Source organism: Macadamia integrifolia, chromosome 8, assembly GCF_013358625.1.
Source record: "Macadamia integrifolia cultivar HAES 741 chromosome 8, SCU_Mint_v3, whole genome shotgun sequence".
NCBI lineage: Eukaryota > Viridiplantae > Streptophyta > Magnoliopsida > Proteales > Proteaceae > Macadamia > Macadamia integrifolia.
Window position 1 is genome coordinate 31,701,694 of NC_056564.1, and position 25,883 is coordinate 31,727,576.

The 25,883-nt window shown below is 37.4% G+C and overlaps 2 protein-coding genes and 1 non-coding gene across 3 annotated transcripts in view; all 3 read right to left on the bottom strand.

The window, feature by feature from the left end:
* LOC122086893 (E3 ubiquitin-protein ligase BRE1-like 1) overlaps window positions 1–15,495 on the bottom strand; it is a 32,401-nt gene extending 16,906 nt beyond the window's left edge. Inside the window, exons 1-9 of the mRNA XM_042655812.1 lie at window positions 14,931–15,495; window positions 9,059–9,220; window positions 8,895–8,973; window positions 6,180–6,407; window positions 5,923–6,093; window positions 748–941; window positions 570–653; window positions 328–447; window positions 34–220 (exon numbers count right to left, since the gene is read on the bottom strand). Coding sequence (XP_042511746.1) covers window positions 34–220; window positions 328–447; window positions 570–653; window positions 748–941; window positions 5,923–6,093; window positions 6,180–6,407; window positions 8,895–8,973; window positions 9,059–9,220; window positions 14,931–15,041 — 1,336 coding nt within the window. The 5' untranslated portion in view covers window positions 15,042–15,495. The remainder of the gene's footprint in view (window positions 1–33; window positions 221–327; window positions 448–569; window positions 654–747; window positions 942–5,922; window positions 6,094–6,179; window positions 6,408–8,894; window positions 8,974–9,058; window positions 9,221–14,930) is intronic.
* A 5,619-nt stretch (window positions 15,496–21,114) lies between these two features.
* LOC122087340 (60S ribosomal protein L23) lies at window positions 21,115–24,661 on the bottom strand. The gene is made up of 4 exons (XM_042656428.1): window positions 24,501–24,661; window positions 24,084–24,368; window positions 21,612–21,653; window positions 21,115–21,347 (listed from the first exon to the last, which is right to left on the bottom strand). The coding sequence occupies exons 1-4, from the start codon at window positions 24,511–24,513 to the stop codon at window positions 21,265–21,267; spliced, it is 423 nt and encodes a 140-aa protein (XP_042512362.1). The 5' UTR covers window positions 24,514–24,661; the 3' UTR covers window positions 21,115–21,264.
* On the bottom strand, window positions 23,213–23,355 carry LOC122087791. The gene has a single exon (XR_006142861.1). It is a non-coding gene; the product is annotated as a small nucleolar RNA snoR137 (small nucleolar RNA).
* Window positions 24,662–25,883: the final 1,222 nt, after the last annotated feature.

The following is a 25,883-nucleotide window of genomic DNA, read 5'->3' on the forward strand; positions in this document are numbered from 1 at the left end:
TTCTCAAGGCATTAAGATCTCAGAATTTTATACCAGGTTCTCTTGAAATGCCTTTCAGCCTAGCCCCAAAAATATTTCTTTCATCAACTCGTTTCTGTATCTCCTTCTCTAGTTCACCCATCCTAGAATCAGCGCTTGCAGAGGCCCTTCGAAAAACATCAGCTAAATCAATTTTAATGTTCACTTCCTTTTCCCGCCACGTGAAATTATCTTTCTCGACCTAAAATTTCCAGTATAAAGAAGATAGTTAGTAATACCACCCAAATGTGCCATCAAAATGAAAGACTACCAAAGCATAAATCAAAAAAACTACCAACCAGTTACCACCTGTAGTTTCTCAAATAAGGACTGATACCGGATCACTTCTGCTTTTGATCTTTCAAGCTGATCTCTTCCAAACAGAAAAGCATTGGAAGAGCAGATTTGCTTCACATCCTTCAAACTGTTCTGTTGATCAATACCCACAATGAAACACAACTATGAAAAACCATAGTGATGAATATCAGAGAAAAGAAGTGGAAGACATGGACACTCAGAAATAGGAGAAAAAATAGATGATAGGAACTGACCTGCAAATGACACAACTGCTTCAGAATTTCTATCCTTTCTTTGTGAAGATCCTTGAGTTCTACCAATCGACGTGAAGCCAATTCCTGAACAGAGGTTCAAATCAAGGAGATAAACCTGCCAGCTTCTAGCTTAGTTAACACACAATTCACCTTTGAAAAGAAAGCATTGAAAAATTACCGACAACTCCTTGAGTGTAGACTCCATATCTTGCATATCTCGCTGCCTATCTCGGGCCTTATCTCCAGCAACCTGTCTACCACCCACATTTAAGACAGGGAAGAATGCACTTTGCGCTGTATCCCTTTGTGCTTTGAGAGTTGCCAGTTTAGAGTTGCTATCACCCAACTCTGCAAAAGTACTCTCCAACTCTCCTGAAAAAGGCCAATAGAGACTCAAGCATTAAACATTTGCACCGTTGGAACATTAATGGCTATTTACGGTTGGGAACAATCAAGCTACAGAAATTCAGAGAATTTTCAACAACCTGCATGAGTATTGATAATTATCGACCATATCAGTCCAACAATACATATTGAGACTGGCCATATCAATACAATCTAGAACCCATACATAAAAATGTTTATGTACAGAACTGTATTGAACCAACACATTACTGTTACACTTGATATATTAAACACAAAAAAATCCTAGTTTTTGGAAGAAAACTCTTCCTACTTAGCTTTTTTGGCTAAAACCTAAATGGATTCCATCTACACTTAAGAACGACCTAGGAGTGATCAAACAAACAAATATTTGCACCTGCCAATGAAGAATTAAATAACATATTTTTTTTCTGATGCAGTTGGACGATCGAATAAATTGGGATTGATTTGGTTCCTTTATTTATTTCCATTTATATTATAAACAATAGGAGTTGAATTATAGTTGATTTTTCTTTTTATTTGAGTGAGATTTTGTTTCTAACTTTAGATTTAGATGCAAGTTTATTCGATTTCAGAATAGAAAAATAGATTTATGTTTTTATCTTTAAATAGTGTTATTGTACCCAACAATGAGACTTGAAGTGATTGAAATTGAATAAATGTTGTGGGTGAAGCCACGGTTGCTATGCATGCTTCTCTTCCTTTTCCTCTGGTATTTTCTCTTCTCTTCTTTCTCCATTCCTTTCTTCTTCCTTGTTTCTTTGTTCTCTTTCTCTGTTTCTGTTCCAGGCAGTACTTGCATCCCGTGAAGGTGGTTCGATCTTCTTCGATTCTGCAGCTTCCAGTCTGAAACTTGGGGCATAAGCTCTCCTCCCTGGTGCGATCTAAACCCTAAGCTCCTGCAAGTCAGTGGACAGCAGATCTGAAACCAGAAAAGATCTGAGTTTTCCGAGAGCTCCAGGTGCAGGATTCTCCCTGAGAATGTTGCATCTTCTTCTGCTCTGATATTGGTTGGAATCAAGGGTGATTTGACTATCGATCTCTCTCCCAAAGTTTTGGTTCGATCGAATTCCTGCTGGGTGAGTTATATCAATCGAAACCAGCAAGGTTTCTGCCATAGCTGGAGTCATGAGGTTGATGATAACCAAGTGTTGAACCCCACTTAAGTCCTTGTTTGATTCTTATTTTACCCCTAAGCCCCTGTCCCTTGTTTTTACAGTAAAACCCTTACTTTCAAGACTTTATATCTGTTTAACCCCATCACCATATTAATTTCAAGAACTGAATTTTTCTTTTGGGATTAATTCCAGATCTGTCCCCATTCAGTTATTTTATTCCAAAAGGGTCCTAAATTGAACCATTGAATTGTTTGCTCTTTTGTGGGCCCATAAGCGATCTGATTCCAGTTATGGAACCAGGATCCACATCATTTTCTTTTTCAAATCTTCTTGCTTAATTGCTTCTAGGCTTGATATAGCACTTGCCAATTAAAATTTGAACCACATAAATCCCACAAAAACAGAAATAATATGAAATTGGTTCGATATCATTATTTATTGGTTATTTATGGTGGGATTAATTCCAGATCTGTCCCCATTCAGTTATTTTATTCCAAAAGGGTCCTAAATTGAACCATTGAATTGTTTGCTCTTTTGTGGGCCCATAAGCGATCTGATTCCAGTTATGCAACCAGGATCCACATCATTTTCTTTTTCAAATCTTCTTGCTTAATTGCTTCTAGGCTTGATATAGCACTTGCCAATTAAAATTTGAACCACATAAATCCCACAAAAACAGAAATAATATGAAATTGGTTGGATATCATTATTTATTGGTTATTTATGGTGCACAATTCTTCAATACTAGTTTTCCATGTATCCTTAGCATATCCATCCGTATCAAATGTATCCTGCGTCTCACTAATGTATCTCTGAGATGTCTCTCGAAACCAGCTTGACGACCTGTGCATTAAGGATTTAAAGATCAGCATCAGACCCTAGATCATCCCCGAGTAACAAAAATCCAGATTGGTCTGGATTGCCTGATCCATGTAAGTGCCTGATATTTCCAGTGGATTCAGCGTGTGATGCTTAAAAATCCGAATCCACTCAATCTATTTAGATGATCCAGATCAAATAAGCTGATAGTTGAAACCATTCTGTGAACTATCATTGCCCTCTAGAGTGTGATTGCAATAAGCCAACATGCTGGTGCCTATTTCTTCTTCTCTCCACCTATTTAATTTTTCAACTTGCAACTTCATTATTAGATTGATATTTAGCATTAGAAGTTCATCAATTTGGTATCTAATTCACCCAAAACCATCACCTCCATCATCCAATCCCAACCTAATCTCACATAATCACCTTAGCCATGGCTGTTAGTGAAGCTCAATTTTTTCCAACCATAGGATCTAGGAAGACTGCAGATTTCCATTTGCGTTGATTGAAATCATTGGAACCATCAAGTAACCCAAGTAGGCAGCCTATATCAACCCTTTCCTCATCCATTCAAAACCTGATTTACCTGAAACCAATCAAATTCTGGAACTTTTAGTAGGGATATTTCAACTTTTTGATTGATTTCTCTGTCAAAATATCATTTTTTTCCAGTGACGTATAAAAGTCAGACTCGCCATACTTTACCAATTCAAGAAATGGCAACTCCAAAACCAAACCTCAGCTAAATCTTAGTTTCCATACTTTCACCTGCCTCAATGATGCAGACGGAGAGAGAGATCTGGTGGTGGGTTTATTAAAATATCAACGGAAAAGACTCCGTCTGATGGTTGACACAGACTAGATCTGATAATATAAATGTGGGAAATAGAAGAGGAGAAAGGAGGGCAGAAAACAGGACCGTGGGGAAGAGAGGAGATCATTTGGGTTGGGTGGGGTGGGGTGGGGTGGGGGGGACAAAGGAGAGAGTGGTAACAATCTCAAAAACAAATTAAATCAAATCAGTCATAGTTGTCACAACGTCAAATCGATCCAAGGTGGTGGAGGGGTGGCTAATCGATTTGGCGAGTTATGGCGTTGTCATGGCGATCAAATCGCCCATGTGTCATTTTTTATTTTTCCTATTTTCTAAAGTTATTTAATATGCTACTTTTTTATTTCCCCTATTTTCTAAAGTTATTTAGCATGCTACAAGCCTACAATATATACCCTATAACGTATAAAACCAACATTAAACAACATCAAATCATCAAAAATCAACATAACCCTATCAAAATCACCCTAAATTTTACAAAAAATTGACCGCCTAGTGAATCAAGCGTGACCTGGCATCCATGGCGACGCCTATCAGCCAATGGCGACTGCCATTTGTGAGTCACGTAAATCGTAGCACTACCATGAACTTCTTTTTCCACCAGGACGCCAAATCGCCGCCTAGGCGTCGCCATGACAACTATGAAATCGATTAATTCCAACAATCCACAAATTATAAAGACCAAATAAACTGACTTTAGGACTCTTAAAACAAATTAACAACTAGTCCTTCAAGTTACCAAAACAGAAACTAACTTAAACCGATCAAATACTTGCTATAGACTCCAAACAACAGTTATAAACTACTAACTAATAATAAGATATAAATTACTTAACTAACAAGAACTCTAACTTGACTAAGCTAACCTACTTAACAGCACATGGGACCCACACAATCTTATCTATATACTTAATAACGTGTACAGGATTAAGGCCTCCCATATGGGCTTACAAAAGAGACCCATTACACCAATAAATCCAAAAATAAGAAGCCCAAGGTCCATAGAAACCAACCATGGACCAAAATAAAGTCTTCCAAGTACCCAATTGGTCCAATAGAGCAATCTAAACTGCATCACTCAAAACCTATAATTCTCTAACAAAAAATTTTACCGTAAAAATATTGATATTTTTCACATCAAACCATAATTGTCTAGGCATTGCCCAGGTGCACCAAGGCAATAAGGCACAAGGCGACTAGTCACCTTCTGTGGGCACCCAGAAGAGTTCTACTCTAAAAAGGGGGAAATAAGGGGTGGAGAAGGGGGAGGGAAGAAGAAGTAGAACAAAGGAAAACAAGAAAAAGAATAAGAAAATATCCCTAGAGCTGAAAGGAATGGGGACATATTTTCCTGAAATATGGCACTTTTACCTCAGTGTCTAGGTGCCAATGCACCTGGGCTTCCATGCTCACCTTGGTGCCATGACAAATACGTGTAGAACTAGAACCCATTACTTTTTTATCTTAACACATGACCTGCATATCTTTGAAACTTTCAAGTGCTAGTTTCTCCAAAAGCTAGCTCTACACAAAGCTACTACAACTCCACTACCAAGCCTTTACTAAATGGGGCCAACTACCACAGTTCAGAAATTTCGCCAAATGTTGGCGAAATTTCACTAGTTTTGACAGCAACTCCTGTTTTGCCATTCAACTTTATTGGGCTCATGTCTATAAAGCTACTACATTATGAAAATATCACACTAAATGCTAATAAAAGTATCAACAAAGAAAAACATCCAATACAGGTAAAAGATGTCGTTAAATGACTCCTATTCTAATTTCTAACCATGATTACAGGAAACTGCTTTCCACATAATAAACATCTGGCAGGGAATGAGGCAATGGGGATTTATCTAAACCAGTGGCCCATTCAACTTGGGAGATGTTTCCCATCTGTAGTTCCTACAAATGGGTGGTAGTGTTAAGGACTACAACTTCCAGAAATTTTCACATCACATGTCCCCCTAAAGGAACTTGGGTAAGTTCCTATGGCATAGATACTCAGCTTCCAGAAAAATGAAAAGAAAAATCAAGCACTTAAGCACCATGATCAAAGAACATGAATATCTTCTCATTACAACAACAACAACCATAACCTTCTCATACTCCTTAATAAAATTAATAAATAAAAAAGGAGTTTCAGATTTTTATTACATGAATGGTGGACATGGCCATGGATGAAAAAGGACAGCACCTGTGAGACGCTTGAGTTCAGCTTTATTCTTTGCATTGGTGTCTTGACGGCGACGCACCTCATATGCCAATTTCTTGTGCTTCAAATGAAGATCACCGAGAGCCACCCGTAAGTTCTTAACCTCTGACCGTAAGTCATTAGATGTCTTGTGTCTGCCATGTCTGCTGAGCTCTGGAGAAAGAATAAAAGAGTGCAGCCAGAACTTAGAAAGGAAACAAGAATGGACAATCAATTGAAAATTCTTTCCAACACCTTACCATCTTCAGAAAATGCTTCCAGAAGTGCACCAGAAATCCCATTCTTAAAATACCACAGGTCATTAACGGCAACAACTATATTTCTTAAGATGTTTGTAGTTTTCATGCAAGATATTTGCTTATCATCTTCAAAATGATTAAGGGAGTCATTTGCAGAACAACTATCTGTTGCACCTGTCTCTAAGAGTCTTTCAAGAAAAGCATCCTCAGCAGGAGATGATGCCCCATCTGCCAAATAAGTTAAAACAACTTTGTAACTCCAATCGTAGAAAAATATCACACAAAAATGGCAAGCTATGATGAATAAAACTATCCTACTCGCAAATGGCACAAACCAGGAAATGCAGGGCCACTGCATCCACTGATGGAAAACCACAATACCATAAAAATAAAATGTCCAGTAGCCAGGACACCTGGAGTACAAACAAACAGAGTATGGTACTTCTGGAATACATAACAATCATAAAAAAAATAAAAAATAAAAACAATAGCAACAACACCACCAACAACAATAATAACAACAATAACAATAATAATAATGGATAATTGTAATTATAGTAGTAAACAAAAAATTCATAATGGCCAAAAAGCAAAAGCAACCTAGGGTTAAGAAAACTATAATTAGCTTTGCTATGTGAACCCCGCAGAATACAATATATTTACTGATCTCCCAATAACTATTATAAAAAATATAGGCAAACGAAATTTTTTGCGAACTACTATGGTCTTCAACTAATATTGATAAATAGTTTTCAGAATCAACAGGTCATCTTTAAAACTGGAACAAAGAATAGAAGACTACGATTCTTAGTTAAGATCCACTCACGTCAACATGGATCAGCCTGAATTGTTTCCTCAAACGAAACCAAAGGAGAGGAAATAGATTTGAAAGGTTCTGAATCAGATTTGAAGAACAATTTGTGCCAGTTAAAATTCCAGGATTTTAAAAATCAAATCAAGAGTTTTGATCTTTACTCTGGAATACATACCTAGAATTGGCATATATTTGTCCAAATATGGTGCTTGCCTTGGCCTCTCATTGGTACTGCCTAGGTGTCAAGGTGGCTGGCCACCACGGTGACTTGCCTTCACCATAAAAACTATACATTCATACTGTCAAGGTTTGATGGGCAAATTGTAGCTGTTCAAGGGGGAGATCGAATCAATTTCTCTCATTGTACTTGATTTTTCAGGTTTCGCTATTCTTGTCTCATCTGGGTTATTGTTTTCAAGTCAACTTGAGTAATTCTTCTCAAATCATCAACATTGCTAGTTGCTGGTTTTCATAATTTCTGCTACTAAGAAACAGAGCCTGTGATTATATATGAATCTGATTTCTAGAGTCGGATTTTTGTTTTGATCTTTACTTCCAAATGTGTTTTCTTCACCTCCTCCTCCCCCTTCTCCATTTCCCTTTTTCTACCTATGTGCCCATCTTTGACAAGATCTGGTCTGGGCACTCAGACACACAAGATTGACCCATCATGTTCAGCATTCAAGGAGCATTATTGCCTAAGGAAAAACTTGACAATCATAAATTTAAGGTATGAAGGAAAATGCTAAAGCTCTGATAACTTTTAACATTATGATTCCTAGTTGTCCTGGGCAAGCAGGATATTAACAAATTCAAAACCCAATGGTGAATAACGTACACCTGACCTGTCCACAAGACTAGCTTAGAGTTTCTCATCTACAAATCAAGCTCCGTTTCATAGGAAGCCTTGACATATTGACCGAAGATTTACCCGCTCCAGCAGGTGGTTCACCATTATAGCCATATGCCAATGTCTAGACTCAATCCTACCAGAAAAAAAAAGTAGACATAGATTTTTCATTTTTCTTTTTTTTTTGGGGTGGTATAAATAGGGCAGGGATCACTTCACTGGGCCCAATGAAGTACATATTGCATCACTATATTAATCAACATGGATCTAAGTACCAATCCAGACAAAACCAAGCATTAAACTTTGGATAATGTTCCACATTTCACACTAAGTTCTGGTGTTAGCCTTGACTCGGATGGAGCATATATGCTAAAAGAAACCAGAATTGTTAAATGTTAAGATGTACATACATGTACAGGAGGAAGGTATCATGTTTCAGTAGTAGCAGGAGAAGGTAAAAAGTTCTCTTGAATTCAACAGTATATATCACATGAATATCGTTTCATGGCCAAGCAGTACCCAACCTATCTTATGCAACTTGGACAAGTGAGGAAGTCCAACTCGAGCATCAGTTCAACACATGCAGAAGTAATAAGAAGTTCTCTGGAATTCAACAGTATATATCACATGAATATTCATTACATAGCCAAGCAGTACCCAACCTATCTAATGCAACTTGGACAAGTGAGGAAGTCCAACTCAAGCATCAGTTCAACACATGCAGCAGTAAATATCTAGCACTTTTGTAGCTATATATGACAAAGCTCAGAAGAAGTCAGCCTGAAACAAGTTCAGAGTACATTTTGTCCAATGTCTTTAGTTCTAAATGTATAAAGCCACTACAATCTGCAGAATGCAAGGAAAGGCCAGAAAGAGTCCATTTAAAATGTTTACTAGCAAACTCACAATTGTCATTGAAATGCACAGGGGCAGGGAAGGGTATAATTTGTGAAAGAAAAGTCATGCATAATGATAATCATTGCAAATATCATTAGAAGACTCAGAAAAATACAAATAAGCAAATGTTTCCAGGATTGTGTTCATTTCTCACCTGAAGAATAGCCTGCATCCTTTCTGCTGCCAATGGAGGTTCTCACACGAATAGAACAAGATTCTAAGTCTTCAACCAGCTGTTAAAATACGTTACCAATTTACCATCAATCAACACACAGTTCCAGCTCAGAGTTCAAAAAAATTAAGGGAAATGCAAGGTACCTGTTCCCACGACCTATTAACCAGTAGTAATGTTTCATCATAACCACTTTGTTTCTCCTTCAGCTGACAGAATTTATTCTCAAGGGCAGAATATTCGGTTTTCTGAGCTTCTAGCTGCTGAACAAGCTTTTGGTTTTGATATTGCAGTACAGCAGTGTCAAGCTACAAAGGAAGGAAATTAGATGAAGCAAATAAGATGAAGTTCAAAACAAACAAGTTGGTGATCAAGAGTAAGCTGTGAGATCCTTAATATTATTAACTTTAGATGGATCTACCAAGAACACAAAAATGTACAGAGGAAAAAAATATATATATATATATAGCAGCACCACAGAAAGAGTACACCTACCCTTCCCAATTCAAGCCCTACAAGAAGTTGAACTACTATTACTAAAAACCTAAAACTGGTCCACTGGACTTTAAAACGCCCTCAACCCAAGAAAAACACATACACATGGAGAATTTAAAAAACCTATCAAAGAAACAGGCTAACATGTGAAATCTTCAGCCACATAGCTGACACTGGTCTAAAACAGCAACCAAACAAGAAAAGAAGTCCCCTGCTGTAGAATCGACTATGCCTCCTTTACAGATCATCTGTTTCATGGATGTTCAACATCTTTTAGCTTTTTTATCCCAATCAGGCATGGTAGAGTGGAAAATAATAGATATTTTTCTAGAGAAATTGGACAAACAGGGACTTGCTAGGTTTTATATGATCTCCCTTCCACTAATTTGGATTTTATCTCTTTTAATTGTTGGTGAGCTAGTAGTCAACCCGTACAATGGGATCAATTGTACAACATGTTCAACTGTGCATCCATTTTTCCAATAAAGTATCATTTTTCCATCAAAAGAAAGTAGAACATTCCTTACCTCTTGACCATTGTGCATTTCCTTATTTACATGTATAAAATCAAGTTGGTAATTTAGCATCCACTGGGCCATGTCTAAAGAATTTAATGAGGTTTTCTAGTGCAAGAAAATTATGGGAGACTTTCTAATGGAAAAGAAAGAGCCTTTGATGATTATGATAAACAGTGAATAGAATGATGCCCAATACAAGGGATTTTAGTTATCCTTTGGGCCTTTAATTGTAAAGAATCTATAAGATTACCAATTACAGATATATGTGATATCTGCAGGAATGTATCTACCCAACTTTAGAGGTAGTCGATTTTTTTTCCCTACGCTCTTTAATTAAGTTAATTACTCATCAAAATAAGAGGAAAATGAAGGAAGTAAGCAAGAATTTAACAGTGGGACATAATGTAACAGCTCTGCAGCTAGGATAACATGCAGAATTGATTCCAATAAATGATCCTTATTCACGAGGGAATCTTTCAAGAGAAATGCAGATACAGATCCCACTATCCCAGTCTCTCAAGCCAAAGGCAGGCACAGGTCCCAATATTTACAATAATAGACAAGATCCCATCATCCAGCCGGCAAATTGCTGCTCCAACTGTCACAGATGATGAAAGGCCACTCTTTCCTCAGCTATCACTGCAGAATTTAGAGACAAGTTGGCACTGAGAAAAGCTGAGACAGATGACACTGACCCCATGGACTACAATCCACTAGGGATCTTGTTTGGACAAGAGGAGGCCCAGCAGCTTTTGCAGCCCATAAAAGCCAAAAGCATGTCAGCCAGTCAGTTGACAGTTCTGCTGATGTCAAGAGAAAGCCACAGTTACAAAGCGATATCTAAAGGTGCGGCCAACAGAAAGCCCAATCCACCCTATCTTCGAAACAATCTCAACCCACTTTAGAATCCAAGGTGCAGACATAAAAAATCAAGAAAGTGCTGTCTGACCTCCATCCCTACACAGCCTAGGTCTCTAAATTATTGAGAGGAAAAAGCATAGGAGTGGAGTGCTAACAAATTCAAGGTAGGTAGATCAATAGAGCTCCTAACAATTTTGGAGAAGCATGATAAAAATCAACCAACTAGGTGTGAAGAGCGTCTAACAGAAGTAAGCATATTAACTTGGCACCAGATTAAGCAATGGTGAACCACAAGGAATAAACACCAAGGAGGAAGAGGCATCAGATCTTGCTCCACTACAAGATGGAAAGGGCGAGGGAAGAAGTGGAAATGAACCCACCACGTAACTGGTGTGAACCCAGGGCTGAAACCCTACAGTTGGGATTGCCATGGGCCTATTTGTAACCTACATGTATATTAGCCTAAGTAGAGAGTAAATGGAAATTTCAGTAAATGTAACAAAGGATGCAATGGGGGAGTGGCAAATTTGTAATAAACCAGAAATTTTACGGAGCTACCTGGTAGACAAGTATACGAGGGGGATTAGTAATTATTGAGTGAGGGGCAGGCTTGAAAGTCACTGAATGGGAGTGAATTAAATGAAAAGGAGGGGCAAAAGCAGGAAGGAAACCCAAATAGACAATAATATCATACGTGAAGGGTTGTGTTTTCAACCTCCTGATCGAAACTAGGAGGCAGAACACCAGAACCCCCAAAGGAATATAACTCCTTCAGAGGTTATCGATTTACCTGAAATTTCAGGCAAGGATTTCTAGCCCACTGACTTGTTTAACCAACCCAACAAGCACCCAAATTTACCACTCAAAACCTGATAACAAATCTCTGAAATAAGGGCTGGCGGTAAGAACAAGTTCAAGCCTGGTCATGGGCCCGGTTCTTAAGATTGGAGGAACTGTTGGACATTATTCTGAGGTGATTAACTCACCCTAAGGTAGCGATTCAAGCCCCAAAATATGAGGGAAAACTAAAGAGAGGTGAGGGAGGTCGACCCATTTTTATGTGGCTGTATCCTACAGCCCAAACAGGAACAGAAAAGGAAAAAACAGCAAAAGAGACAGAAGAAACTGCAAGGCAAAGAAAAGAAATCAGAGGAAGAATAGAGCATCGAGGAGAGAGAAAACAGAAGAAAATAGGGGGAAAAAGAGACCGCACTTGACCAACATGGACACACAACTCCACAACTGGGAGGTACCCAACTGAAACTTTCATTATTTACTATGCATCATTGGATGACAAGCATAATTATAAAAAAAGAAATTGCAAATTCTCTATTGTAGTCTAAAATTGAAATAGACGTAAAATCAAACTCTATCACCATATTATCTAACCCAATCTAAAAATTCGCCGTATAAATTAAAGTACATATTACAATAATAACCCAAGTAAATAGATAAATCCCTGCATATCTCTACTGGACCAAAACTAAATCTGGACCAAGTTCATCTCCATCTGAGCTCCCCAATGGGTTTGCACCGATCCAAGGAAGTACTCCTGCATCAATAACTACATTTTTAGTTTATATTCCCCTCCCTTCTTTTAGCCAGGGAACAGGAGGTGAGGGACTAGGAGTTATAGTTTAGGAAGTTATTTGTGTATTTTGGAGTATCTGAAACATTTTACAAGCAAAGAGTGGCAGGTCAGTGCTCAGCCCTTTTCAATCCTCTTGTCCTTTACAAACCATGAAGTGCTTGTTATCTTCCAATGCTCTCTCATTATAGATCAAAGAAAAGAAGGTATTAGGATTTAAACAAATTGAGTAGGCACAAATAAGCTACATGAGAGGAAAGATGAGAGCTGAAGATGGAAGGACAGAAGATTCTAAAGATTCAAATCTGATATTTTCCTCATGTCAACCATGAAGTCAAAAATGGATGATAGTATTAATGTCCACACCTCTATTGTTGATGGCCGGCCTTAGGAAAGAAAGGGAAGATCAGAGGAAGGAGGGGGAAGGAAGGGAATCACACAATCACATATTGCACAAATTCAACCAATTTCGTTCAATAATCAAAACATTCTAACATGTCCATCGGTTACAGCCGATATATAGGAAAGTAAAGACATGAAATTAAAAACTCTACTAAAATAGTATCTAGCCTAAACTAGGAAGCAACCATAAAAGGAAACCAATGCGAAGCAATGAAATCCTAACTCCTAAATGCAAATCTGGAAAATAAAAGGCATGAAATAAAAGACAAGTAACTGCTAATTTTATTTCCAACCCTTGTTGGACCAAAACCCTGGGTTGGACCGGTTCTTCTTGGCCCTTGGCTTCCAAAGCCGGTCATGCTAGTCCAACCATCAAGTGCAGCTGTATCTGCATCAATTGTATAGTGGAAATCTGTCTTCAAGATGATTTTGCATAGCTGACAAAATATTCTGGGCAACCCAACATCAAACTCTAGGAAAATGTGACGTTGTGAAATTCCTCATGTTTACAAGCAGATACAGCATCCCTCACTCAAAGTCTGTATTGGAGACCAGCCTGAGTTTTCAGATCATACCCAAGCAAACAAAAAAAAAAAAAAAGAAACATACAACCCAGGAGAGAAAGTGCAAATGGATAGTGCAACGAAAAATGAATAATACCAAGTGAACCACTACTACAACATTAGCTCCAAAAAATGACTCCCATACGATCTCTCTGCGAATATTACTTTTGCACTTTTCACATTCACCCCAACGCCAATAAGATAGCAGCCATTTTTTTAGTTGCCCCCACCCAATACAGAGTTCCATTCAGTTCACATGGTAGGCAATTTTCCAATCTTTTATAAATAGTAGGAGAAATTTTCCCAAAGTTCGATATTTCCACACATATAGAGTGACATGGGCAGTCACAGAAAACAACCATCCCTAGCACTCTTTGAAATAAGACAATGTATATGGCTTATTTTGGGAAGTAATACTGAAACTCCGAAAAATATCAGAAATTAAAAATGTACTACTCCATTTCCAAATCATTAAATGCATTAAATAAGTTCAAAGTCTTGGTGACTCAGCGGGCAATATATGAGATAATCCCTAGAGGTATATTGATAAGGAAATGGAGGAGTACATACATACGTTATGGTATCCTTGCATAAGTTATAGGCATGCATATGTCATTAATGATTCATTCAAGGACAAGGGGTAGGGGAGAGTTCTGAATGTGTTCACTGATTTTTATGTCAAAAATGCACCTCTTTTGCTTCGTATGCCAAGTCTGTGGTTAAACTTCACAACTGCAGTTTTGGAGCAGATGAGGCAGATCCTAGAGCTATGAACTAAAAAAAAAAAAAGGCATACCAAGTGCACGAGGATCCCGCCACCACGGGGTCTGGGGAGGGTCATAATATATGCAACCTTACCCCTGCTTCACGGAGAGGTTGTTTCCCGACCTAGAGCTATCAACTAATTAAGCAAAATCATGTAGGGGCTTGATGTGAATTTGTAGCAAGTAATTATTAGACATGTATGGAGCATATTTAATGAAATGCGTACCATGTACCATTAAAACCCGCAATAACAATAAGTGACATTACATCGAGACCTAACTATAAAGGGAAGGGGAAGGGAAAGGCCAACTGATCACTTCTTGCAAAATAAAGAACCGATAATTATCCTTTCCTTTTACAAGAAAGCTGAAAGATCCTTGCCAGAATTAACACTCAATCAAACAAGCATGCAGTAGAAGCATCCAAACCTTACAACAGAAAAGTATATAACATACGTGGTTCCACCAAATTTATCAATATATGAACATTTCTAACTTCATAACAATTAACAACACAATAATATATAATTAACATTCTGCCCCTTCAAATAGAAAAAATAAAAATAAAGAAGCGAAGGGAACGCCTAAGACAACAGATTCAACCATTCAGATAAATTAATTGAATGTGATATCCACTAAATTATAACGACTAATCTAATTAACTCAGAGGAGCAAAAGTACAATAATTCTATGAAACCAGACAATCCAATCCATCCTGTGATAGACCACAACAATTGACACATAGAAGCTGAAAATCCAATTCGTTACAAATAGATTGCCCATGGAGTGTAGAGATTGGAGAAACAGGATAAAAGAAGGAAAAGTACCTTTTTATCTTCCGAAAATGGCAAAGAAGGCTGCTTTTTAGCAGCAGTTGCCGTGGGGGAGATAGAGTTCAAGTGCCTGCGCTTACGGTCTGGCTCCCCGGTGCTCCCCATGGAAACAGAGAAACCCTAGCACAAGTCGACAACTCCTTCGTACTTTGCTCACATTAGGGCATACAAAAGCTCAACAATCTTCCGAATACTAGAAAAACATTCACAGATATATAATTCGGTCCCTTTATACAAATAATTAATTTCCTTAAAACTCTAATTCACATACAAATCTCCAAAAGTAGAATTTTTCTTTTTTTGTTTTTGTTTTTGTAGGAAAAAAAAAAGTACAAATTAAGAGATGGAAAACCTAGGGAAAATGAATCTAGATATTTCGAAGCAAATAATGGTTTCTTGTCAGTCGAAAACCCTGATCATGCAGATTGAAGTTGCAGAACGAATAAGCTAGAACAAGTTCTATTCTACTGGGCGGAGGTGAGTCGCGAGATAGAGAAACGACCAACCTCTCTCTCTCTCTCTCTCTCTCTCTATTGCATGCAGTCTTTTTCTACAGCTCCTCCAGGAGGAGAGAGAATGATCGGACACCTATATATACATAAGTACAAGTTTGTTAATTGCAGAATTGTTGAGGGCATATTGTGTAATTTACCCAAACGGGGCCCCTTTAGTTTTGCGTTCTCTGCAGTTTTACGAAATTCGTACATTTGCCCCTCTTTTACTCTTTCTTTCTCAACTACTCTGGGACAATGGGACATTAAGGGGGTGTTTGGTTCGGTAAATCAAATGGTGTATGTATCGGATATGAATGTCAATCTTTTGATAGACATTCTTCTAAATTATGTTTATTTCTGAAAAATCATTTGGTTACTTTAAGGCTAGTGCATATTTATCGTGGATTGAAATATTGGCTTCCGTAAATAATGTCTTTTCACTTTTTCCTTTTATACTAGGTGGTAAAAAGGTTGCTTAATTCTGAATTTAAGTGTTGAGGTGAACTCATATTTGAAACACATCATTTGTAATATGGTCATTCATGGGAAGTAGGATTCTCACTTATGAAGGTCATCCTAGTGGAATCAAACAACTCCAAAAATTAAGAATTATCATTCTAAAGAATGTCATCCCAAATATTTACCGAACCAAACACCCCCTAAGGAATCGGAACGAAGCTGTCCGAATCGGCTAGATAATAATGGAATCGATCTTGATCGATCTTAATTTTATTGATACTATATCGGAAGATTGGTATAGACAAAGGGTAAAATGGTAAAAAAAATAGTTTTAAACATAAAAATCATAGGTAATTCCATATATAGGGTGATCCATATCAATATCGCCCTTGACTGATCCTACTCTTGATATCAAGTTCTCAAACTATGGCCATAACTCATAATGGTCATATATTAGAATAAATCAATACAATTGGTCAATGTTAATTCCAAGTATAATCGATTAATTCCTAATCCGATTCACCATCGAATTTTTTGAAACTTCTATGGGGAATGGTGTGATTGTGGGATTTTGATCCTCTCTAAGGTAGGAAGAGCCTAGCCATATCCAGCGGTTAGGAGGCATTTGGGATGTGTGCCCAGCTATTAGGTTTGTGTTGTGGGTACTCCCAACCATTGAATACGTCGTGTTTTATCCTATTAGAGAGGATCTACATCCGTAATTGTGCCCTTTATTAAACTTTTATTTCAAAAAAATAATTTTATATATTAAGGAAATTGACCTGTTCATAGGAAAAATATCAAGACAAAAATAAGAGAATTCCATATACCTCAATCCCAATTATGCTCTTACAAAAAAAAAAAAAAAAAAAAATTCAATTACACCTGATCTTCAAAACCCCTTTTGGGAATCAGCTAAGACTGTATTCCCCTTAAATTTTTTTTAACATGATAGGTAGCTCAAGAACTGAGATTTAATAAGTGGTATCAAATATCGAAACGGTCTCAATCAATATAAATTTTGATAGCAATTTGGATCAACCCATATCAAAAGAATTTACTCATAGTTTCATTTATTATTATTATATATTTTTTTTTTAACCTTTCATTCATACGAATCCGTTGATATGGGATTTGGCCACGAATCGATATCCACAAGGGCTGATACCAATACCTCAAATAGCATAAGCTTAAATTTTTAAAGGGAAAATTATATGATTACCCATTGTTGAATTTTTCTTTACAAAATTATCCACATAAAGTTTCAATTAACAAAAATACTCAAAATTAGGTTTGAATTTTTACAAAATTATCCACCCAAAGTTTTGGTTAATAAAAATACCTAAAATCAAATTTGAGTTTACAAAACTACTCAAAAACAGTAATTCTTCTTCATCTTCTACATACAATCAGATATTTTTATTAACTGAAACTTTTGAGTGGATAGTTTTGTAAATCTAAAGTTGATTTTGGGTATTTTTGTTAACTGAAACATTAAGTGGGTAGCTTTGTAAATATATATCCGATTTTGGGTATTTTTGTTAACTTTTGAATAAGTAATTTTATAAAAAAAAATCCAAAAATCTATAATCATGTAATTTTATCATTTTTAATTGCAGATTTTAAATCTTGATGATGTTATGACTCATGACTCATTATAAAAGTTTGCAAGACCACATACAGAATGGCCTTACCTAAAAAACAAGACCATATACAGAATGGCTTGAACGTACTTTGTAGTGGGACCCACTGCCAGCATGTGCTTCCAAGGAACGGTTTTCGATTATTGCTGGTGTTCAGAATGGAAGTACAAGTGGCTTTGGTCTGGTCAAAAACTCAGAGCAGAAATGGGATCCGAGGCCTCTCCTCAGCAGTGATCGTTTTGGTTGATTCATAGTTATATGGACAAACGTTATATGTTCAAGCGATGATTCAACGTTTTGAAAAAAACATAGAAAACGAGATGCTGACAAAAACATAGAGAAAGAAGCACCAAAAACCATTGGATCAACGTCTGAACATGTGACAATCACCCAAGTAACTATGGGCAAGACATGAATGATCATCGTTCAGGAGATGAGCCAAATCCTAGAAATTGTAATAACAAGGAAAATGATCGATTCGGCTAGTGAGATTATAAATTCACTGTCACACCTCAACACAAAAGGCAGTTTGGTCATTCGGTGCCCTTGGGAAGGTTCCAGATCCTCTCAAGTGCGACAACCTCTTCAGCACATATTGATGGCTGATAGCATTGGGGCAAGTACCTCAAGGGAATCAGATCCTCTTCCATGCCACTAGAGGCCTAGTGTGCAATTGTCAAATGCGTATTAGACCTTCAATGACACCGGAGAGGATCTAAATCTCAACCCAAGTGCCTCCAACCATCCAATGTGCATTGGAGGGGTTGATGTACTTGAGAGGATCTCATCCCATAGGAGAGGGGCTTTGATTGGTGACAAAGGTAATAGAGCAAATTGTGCAATTGCATGGTTCTTTTCTTTTTTGTGGACTCCGGTTGACTACCAAATCTATTAGACGCTTTGAATGGACGGACATTGGACAAACCTGGTCATATGCCTATACAGTGGAGCAAGTTCAATGGTATAGACACTCCAACTACTATAGGCCCTAGGGGTGTCAACCGGTTGGTCGGGTGTGAAACTAGTTGGGTCACCTCAATTTTAACACATGCACTGGGACTACCCGTTTATGGAGTCAGGGCCTATACTTGGCAACCATGAATATGTTAATATCAATTAATCAATTATCGGTCTTTAATCGGATTAAAGACGCCGTAAATAGGTCTTTGAACTATTTTCTCTAGACAGGTTCTAGCCACAAATTTGCTTGAAATAGGGTTCTAAATACAATCTAAGCAATAACTATAGTTGTAGGGGCAAGAGATAGTTCATTATAGCCAAGCTACATGGCCCGTGCACAAACATTGGGTTCACGTGCGTAGGCATTCAACAGGAGTGAGCTTTTTCAAAAGGTCCCAATGGAATTAGACAAACAAATCCCCGAAATCAGAAAATATCACAACCCAAGAGATGTACTTGTCCCTAGTCTGATCACCGTTGTTAAAAACATATTTCACATTGAAGAGAAGTAAGAACAAAATCTGAATACATTATTCAAACAAGAGGAGCTTCAGGTTTTGTGTTTCAGCAGTCATGGATCTGTGGTCATTTCCCACGCCATGATACTACAAAAGTTTTTGCACAAAGAGAAAATCTTAGAATTTAGAACACTAAAATAAAATATAGGATTTTAAGAGAACCAATCACAAACACATTTCAATAACAATGAAAATAAGACAATACCTAAGGAATGATAACTAATTAACACACTAAACAATAGCTGCAGTAGAAGCAATTGATGGAGATAAATGTGCAGCAACATTAGAGAAAACATTCTCATTCACGGACAACACATCTTTTAAAGTGTCGGTAAATCAATGGTATCTTCAACAGGTTCAACTTTAAAGAAAGAATGAACAATAGTACATATAAGAATATGACAAGAAAAAAAAAAGCAAGATAAACCTTTTGAAGTCTACTTCAAATATTCAATCTCGAAGGTAAATCAACATTTTTCCATTTGTAAGTATATCGTATATATATATTTGACAATAACTCTACCTCTAACACCAAAATGAGTTTCAAAAGCAATTATTAATATCAGAATAGCAAATACATCAAGTGCCATCTAAGAAAGATCACTATATTTTGTTCCTTGCGACTTCCAAAAGGCTAATATTTCATTGTGCTTCATCGTAACGTCCACTCATATGATTTTGATTTCAATTCAGATTTTTCAACTTTTGGACCATTCTTGGAACTCTCACATATGGATAGATCCTATAAAACATAAGAACCAATATGAAGAATGCAATATTCAATATATAATACAAAAACTAAATTATTTATACCTCTTAGTCTGAAGTATCTCCAACCGTATTAATCTCAGTAGCCTAAATGTACTGCCCCCTTTTCCCTAGGCACCTTCATGCTCTGGTATTCTTCAAAGAGTCATATTAAAATTGTTCTTGAAGTTCAAATTTGTCACTTGTCTTGGGCTCAAGACCATATATATTATCAAAAGCATACTCAACGAAAGGTTAATTTGTTCCCACAAACTTTATTCCCTATAAGGCCTCACTATTGAAGAACTCTAGTAACCGAACAAATGCAATTGCTTCATTGATAATACATTTTTCTTTCAAATTAGTATTTATGATTTTTGAGTCAGAAATATATATTGAAACAAAATATATATTTCTAAAAAAAAGTCATGAAAATGCATATTAACAGAAGTATATCTTTTGATGGTGGCGGCAATAGAGAGATTCAAGAACCGTCATTAATAATGTAGAAATTGAACATACAACTAGCTTTCTTAGAGCCAACGACTAAAGTCACTCAACCAATAGCTGAAATAGGGTCATTTCTAAGGGAATGCGATAGAGTGGCATAGGCTGGGGTTTTTGTTTTTGAGCAAGTGGCCCAACACATTGCTTGGTTAGAGATAAAATAATAAAAAATTAATATTTAAAAAAAAATGAGGCAAAACCGACGAATACATGCCAATCCAATATTCCGATCCAATAGCGTCCCCTAAATCCATGTCCTTTGTCCATTCATCTCTTCCTTCGAAGATCTTTCATATAATTCATCTTCGTAGAGGAAAAACTCTTTTCAAATGCTGCAAATATGACCTAATTAAATTTAGAGAAGGATTAAGAGAAGGCATGAATGAAATAATTGTAAAAGAAATTAAAATTAGAGATAGAACTTTAGTAAAAGACTGGGCACATTGTGCCCAATCATCTCTCTCTCTATCCCCCCCAAATCCCTGGAAAAGAACCACCGCCCCGCCCAGCCCCGCTCTGCTCTCTCATTCGCGCTCACCAAGCAGGCTTTTTGCCCACTTTTCCCACTCATACCACTGGACACTGGCAGAGGTTAAGAAATACGTTCCAATACTCTTGTTTCTATGCAAGTCCGGTGGATATATTGACAAGAAGCCAATCTGTCCTGTAGTCTGGAATTATTGCAGAAACTAGCTGAGGGGAGAGGAGAATCTTTTAAATTGTTCTAATCAAGATTTGTATAAGCAAACAGAACAAATTTAAGGTAAGAGTAGAATAGCAACTACCATTTTCAGATTAGCTAAATTTTCAAAAACCTAAAACAGCACACAGCACCCAGTGCAATAGAATATCAAGACAACCAAATAAAAATCTAGAAATAACCAAATCAAAAGTATACAAGCAAATCAGAACGCTGCAGTTAGGGTTCTGATTGAACGAAACAAAATTTGATACTGTCATTTAGATCTTTTTGGCAGATTTAAGCTGGGGATCTAGACTCTTAAACGATCGCATTAGCAGCACTAGCAATCCTAGGCCATAGATCTGCACACTCCTTTCCAATTGGGCCAGTTATAGCTGAACCTGCACAGACAACAAGCACAAGAAGGGTGAGAAACTCCTTAAAAGTATCAACTCATCATTATCTGCCAGGGTTGGTGTTCTCCATAATCCAAATTCCTGGCAATCTAATCAAGTTTTTGACTTACGGTTCAAGAGAACTCCAAGGACAAGTATTAAAAATCCAGCTATAAGCCATTGAAAAAACAAGGGGCTGTATGTACATTCACAAGAAATGCAAGCCAACATCTAATTCTTTGTAATCTACTTTAGAGAAAGGCAAGTTACCTTTCATTTCTCCCTTGGGGTTCACTATAACTCCAGCATTATCTGCAAAAAAACAGAGGCATAACAACAATCAGTCTTGGAAGGATGATGGCCACTTTGGATACACCTGAACGAAAGAAAGATTACACTCCAAAGATCCAACCAATTATACAGAAATCAGAAGCTTGGTTCAAGATATCACAAAATGGTAATTCATTAGGAGTGAATATCAGTCCTACTTGTGTTGATGATAAATTAGGAGTTAATTTTGATTTTTGGTTGCTAGTACATCACAGACTAATGAGTGGATTTGTATCAATCCTCTTCCAGCTTTGATTTCTGAAAGTTCCGTTAAGAGTCGTAGCTGAACCAGTAGATATATTAGGCTGGCTGGCTAACATGTCTTTTTTTTTTTTCACTCCTAGTTTTTTTCTGTTTTCATCTCAGTCTAGGACTCTAGGTCAATACATGAGTTCGTCCAATCCAAAACAAAAAATATACGTATAGACATACAGCACCACCACCAAAATAGACAAAACAAATCAAACTACTGGTTATCACTCAAGTTTATTCCATAGTTTTCTAGTTGCTTTATTCTTCAATATATTTCCAGATATTGATCAGATTTGACTCAAATTAGGTACATTAGTTTCTGATTATCTGATTAATTGATTACTGGTCTCAAGCACAGGGGATTATTAGAATATCTTCAAGTTCTAGATCTGCTACTCTGTTTCTAATAGCATTAGGAATCAAATTAGCAATCAACCAGATAATTACGCCTTTCTGATCCCTCCATATTGAGTTGTTAATTTTCTCCCTATGAGGTTCCATTTCCCTGTTTCAGGTGATCCTGGTTCTTCTATTTTCAAGTGAATAATCAAAACAGTACCAAAACAGAATCGGAACACAGAATAAAATCCATATTTAGGAGAAAATCAAACAGACTGAGTTCAGATGGTCAGATGACCTCCAAACCCAAATAGAGTTTAGCAAACAATGAGCAGAATACATGCTCAAATTATTAAGTCAATCAAAGGGCTCGATCAGAAGTTATGAGCCAATCCTAGTCATACTAGAAGGGTAGATCAGTAATTTTACCAATCAAAACAGAATTCAGAAGATAGGAAATATCGGTCACTCAATTCTGAACATATACCATAAATTTCAGAAATAATAGAATAGTAAACCTGCAAGTAAGCTAAGTATTCGTATGACATAGTTCCAACTTAAGAGATAGGGGTCGAATAGGAAGACCACAATCATCTTCAGATCAGCAGGTCAGATCTGTGAAAAATTCTGATCAATTTCCTAGAACAATGAATAACAACTCCTTAAAGTTTGAAGGTGTTCTAATGGCTAGATTCTTTTAACTCTAATTCATGAAAAAAAAATTGCATATGAATTCCAGATTCATAATACTAGTGGCAAATAACTTGACGATAAATTACTAATAATGGAGAAGATGGAAGCATGGAGAATAGCATTAAGAAGAAAAATCCAGGCTTCACGACACAAGGTGGTTGGACAGATCAAATACCAACCATCCTTGATCAAACACAAGGATCCCTATTTAGATGATTTAACTGCTTCAGGAACTGTTTGGAATTAATGAGGACAGAACATATGCCAGCAGACAGGTAACTCAATGCCAGAGAAAAGGGCACCATGCTGTTTAAAACTGGCTTTTCTTGATTTATGCTCCTTCTAATGAGAAATCACATGAATAGTGGGACAACTCAATTAGTAAAGGAGAAGGAGCAACCTACTCATTTAAATCTTATTCCATCTCAGTAAGGAGGCAACTTCAAGAACAATGAAGTGTACAATGGCACAAACAGACAAGACATAATGCATTTTGAATAGTGCAGGTCCAACAAAAGAAAACAACTATTCTAAAATGGATTCCCAACAAGGAAACAAACAAAATAAACAAGGAGCGTGCATCAATGGTTCGTACAGAACAAACATCATATCTAGGGAAACCAGTTTCTCTTGACAACTGAAATTAGACAACTAGCAGGAATTTAGTACAGTTAACAGTGACTTCGGCAACTTTCTTCTACAATTTAATCCATATGTTTTCTCTGTGGCGTCGCATTTAGCATAAACCAAAAAAAAAAAACCGCATTCCACAGATGGAAGGACTCCCCCAGTCCCAGGACATCAAATCAAGAGAAATAAAATTTACTCTTCTCATTCACAGGAGAGATTAAAAAAAAATAGAAGATAACAGCAAAACAAACATCTTACGCAAAGCACTGTACTAATCCAAACAATCATGATCTCACGTTTACCACTAATCCAAGCTATTAGCTACACAAAAAGTGGTACTACCAGAGGAAAATTTTGAGTTTCCTAAAAGTTGCAACCAAAAAAATTCATAAATCAACATAGATGCACTCGTCTGAAACTAAACACATCGAAACATCACATTATTAACGATCGTTGATCGAGGATAGAGGTTACTTTAAACAACCCTAAAACTTTTACCTTCAAAGTACATGAAGACACCATCCTTTCGGCGCCACGGCTTGCGCTGCCTGACGATGACAGCAGGCATGACCTTCTTCCTGAGATCGGGCTTCCCTTTCTTGACGGTGGCCATCACCATGTCACCAACACAAGCAGAGGGCAAACGGTTGAGACGACCCTTGATTCCCTTCACCGATATGATGTAGAGATTCTTCGCCCCCGTGTTGTCGGCACAGTTCACAGTCGCCGCCACTGGAAGACCCAGAGACATCCGGAACTTGTTTCCGGCCGATCCTCCGCGACCTGCAACCCATTAACAACAACAACTAATCAGTAAGTTCATCGTCGCACATATTCTGCGATCCCATAAACCCTAAGCTCAATCGGGTAGAAATAAAAAGAGAAAGTAGATTTGAAAGAAGGAGACGCAGTTACCTCGCTTCGACATTGTGGACCACTTCGACTACCTCGCGCTGCAAGAGACTGGAAGAGCTTCGAAGGGTTTTGCGAAGTTTATAATGGCTCTAGGGTTTCACCGGGCGATCACAGATTGGATAGCGAATTGACCATCATACCCCTCATTAGGCGATTAACACGAATTTGATGCAGCATCAAACCAAGGTATACATTCTGGGAAAAAGAACGCTCTCCTGCTGGCGAAGAAAACGCTCAGAGACAGAGGGGTGAAAAGACCATGCTGCCCTGTACTCAAGAGACTAAAATTGCTGAGAGTTCATTGGTCCTTTATGCTGGTGTTTCCTGCACCATCAGAACAAGGTTCTTTTACAAAAGAAAAAGAACCTTGTTGGTCTGGACTCTGGAGTAAGAAATGCCCAGATATAGTAGGCACGAAATGTTCGTGCTACCCCCACCCTTGTGTGTGTTGAAGATGCTCTTGCCTGTGCTAGTAGAGTTATTTCACTCGTAAGATATCTTCGTTGAAGCATTTTCTTGTGAGGGAGTGTGTCCCCTACACTTGCATGATTTCTTGTGGGGGAGTGTGGCCCCTACACTAACATGATGATTGTACATTGTGACAATAGGAGAAAGATCAATCTAACTAGTTGGACATTTTGATTTTTTAATTATTTCTTAGAAAGCAAAAACATTATCCGTTAGTGTGTATGTCCATGCCTAGACACAACGGGTGCGAAAAGACTATGCTGCCCCATGCTAAAGATACTTCTCACACGCCCTCCCATTGACTTGCATGAGGTAGCATTCTATACTTTTTTTTTTTTGTAATGAAAATATACATTGATTAGAAAAAAGATCAGTGGATACAAAGCATTAATGTTATCTGGCAGGAGGTAAAAGCACACAAGAGAAGGGCTCCGATTCCACATTATTTGTAGAGAGCGGTGAGGTGTAGTGAGCATCAGACATCTAAGAGCATCTGAACACACACCACAAGGGGCTCTTAGCATCAGTGCAGCAACTACAAACAATTTTCACGCAAAGAGCTCCATAGACCAAAACAGTTATAGCGTTAGCAAAACTCTTATTCTACAAATTTGACTCAACAAAACAGAGGAAAAGGAGGAAGCCAAAAACAAAATGAATGGCTTCAAAAGGAGGATACCTTTCTTGATGGTGTTCTCTATATTTTAGCGTGGACCCTTCTTGATAGTGTTGATCACCTCTAAAGAGTGGGCAAGTAATTTCGAGGTATAGAGCAAGGAGGACTTCTTCCCTGATCGCTTTGGCTTCCAACTTGGAAAACTGACTTAGTATTGGCCAGATATACGACTCAATACCGATTCTACATATTCTGTTTCAATTTTATCCAAAAAATATTTGTGATTTTTCTCAAATAAC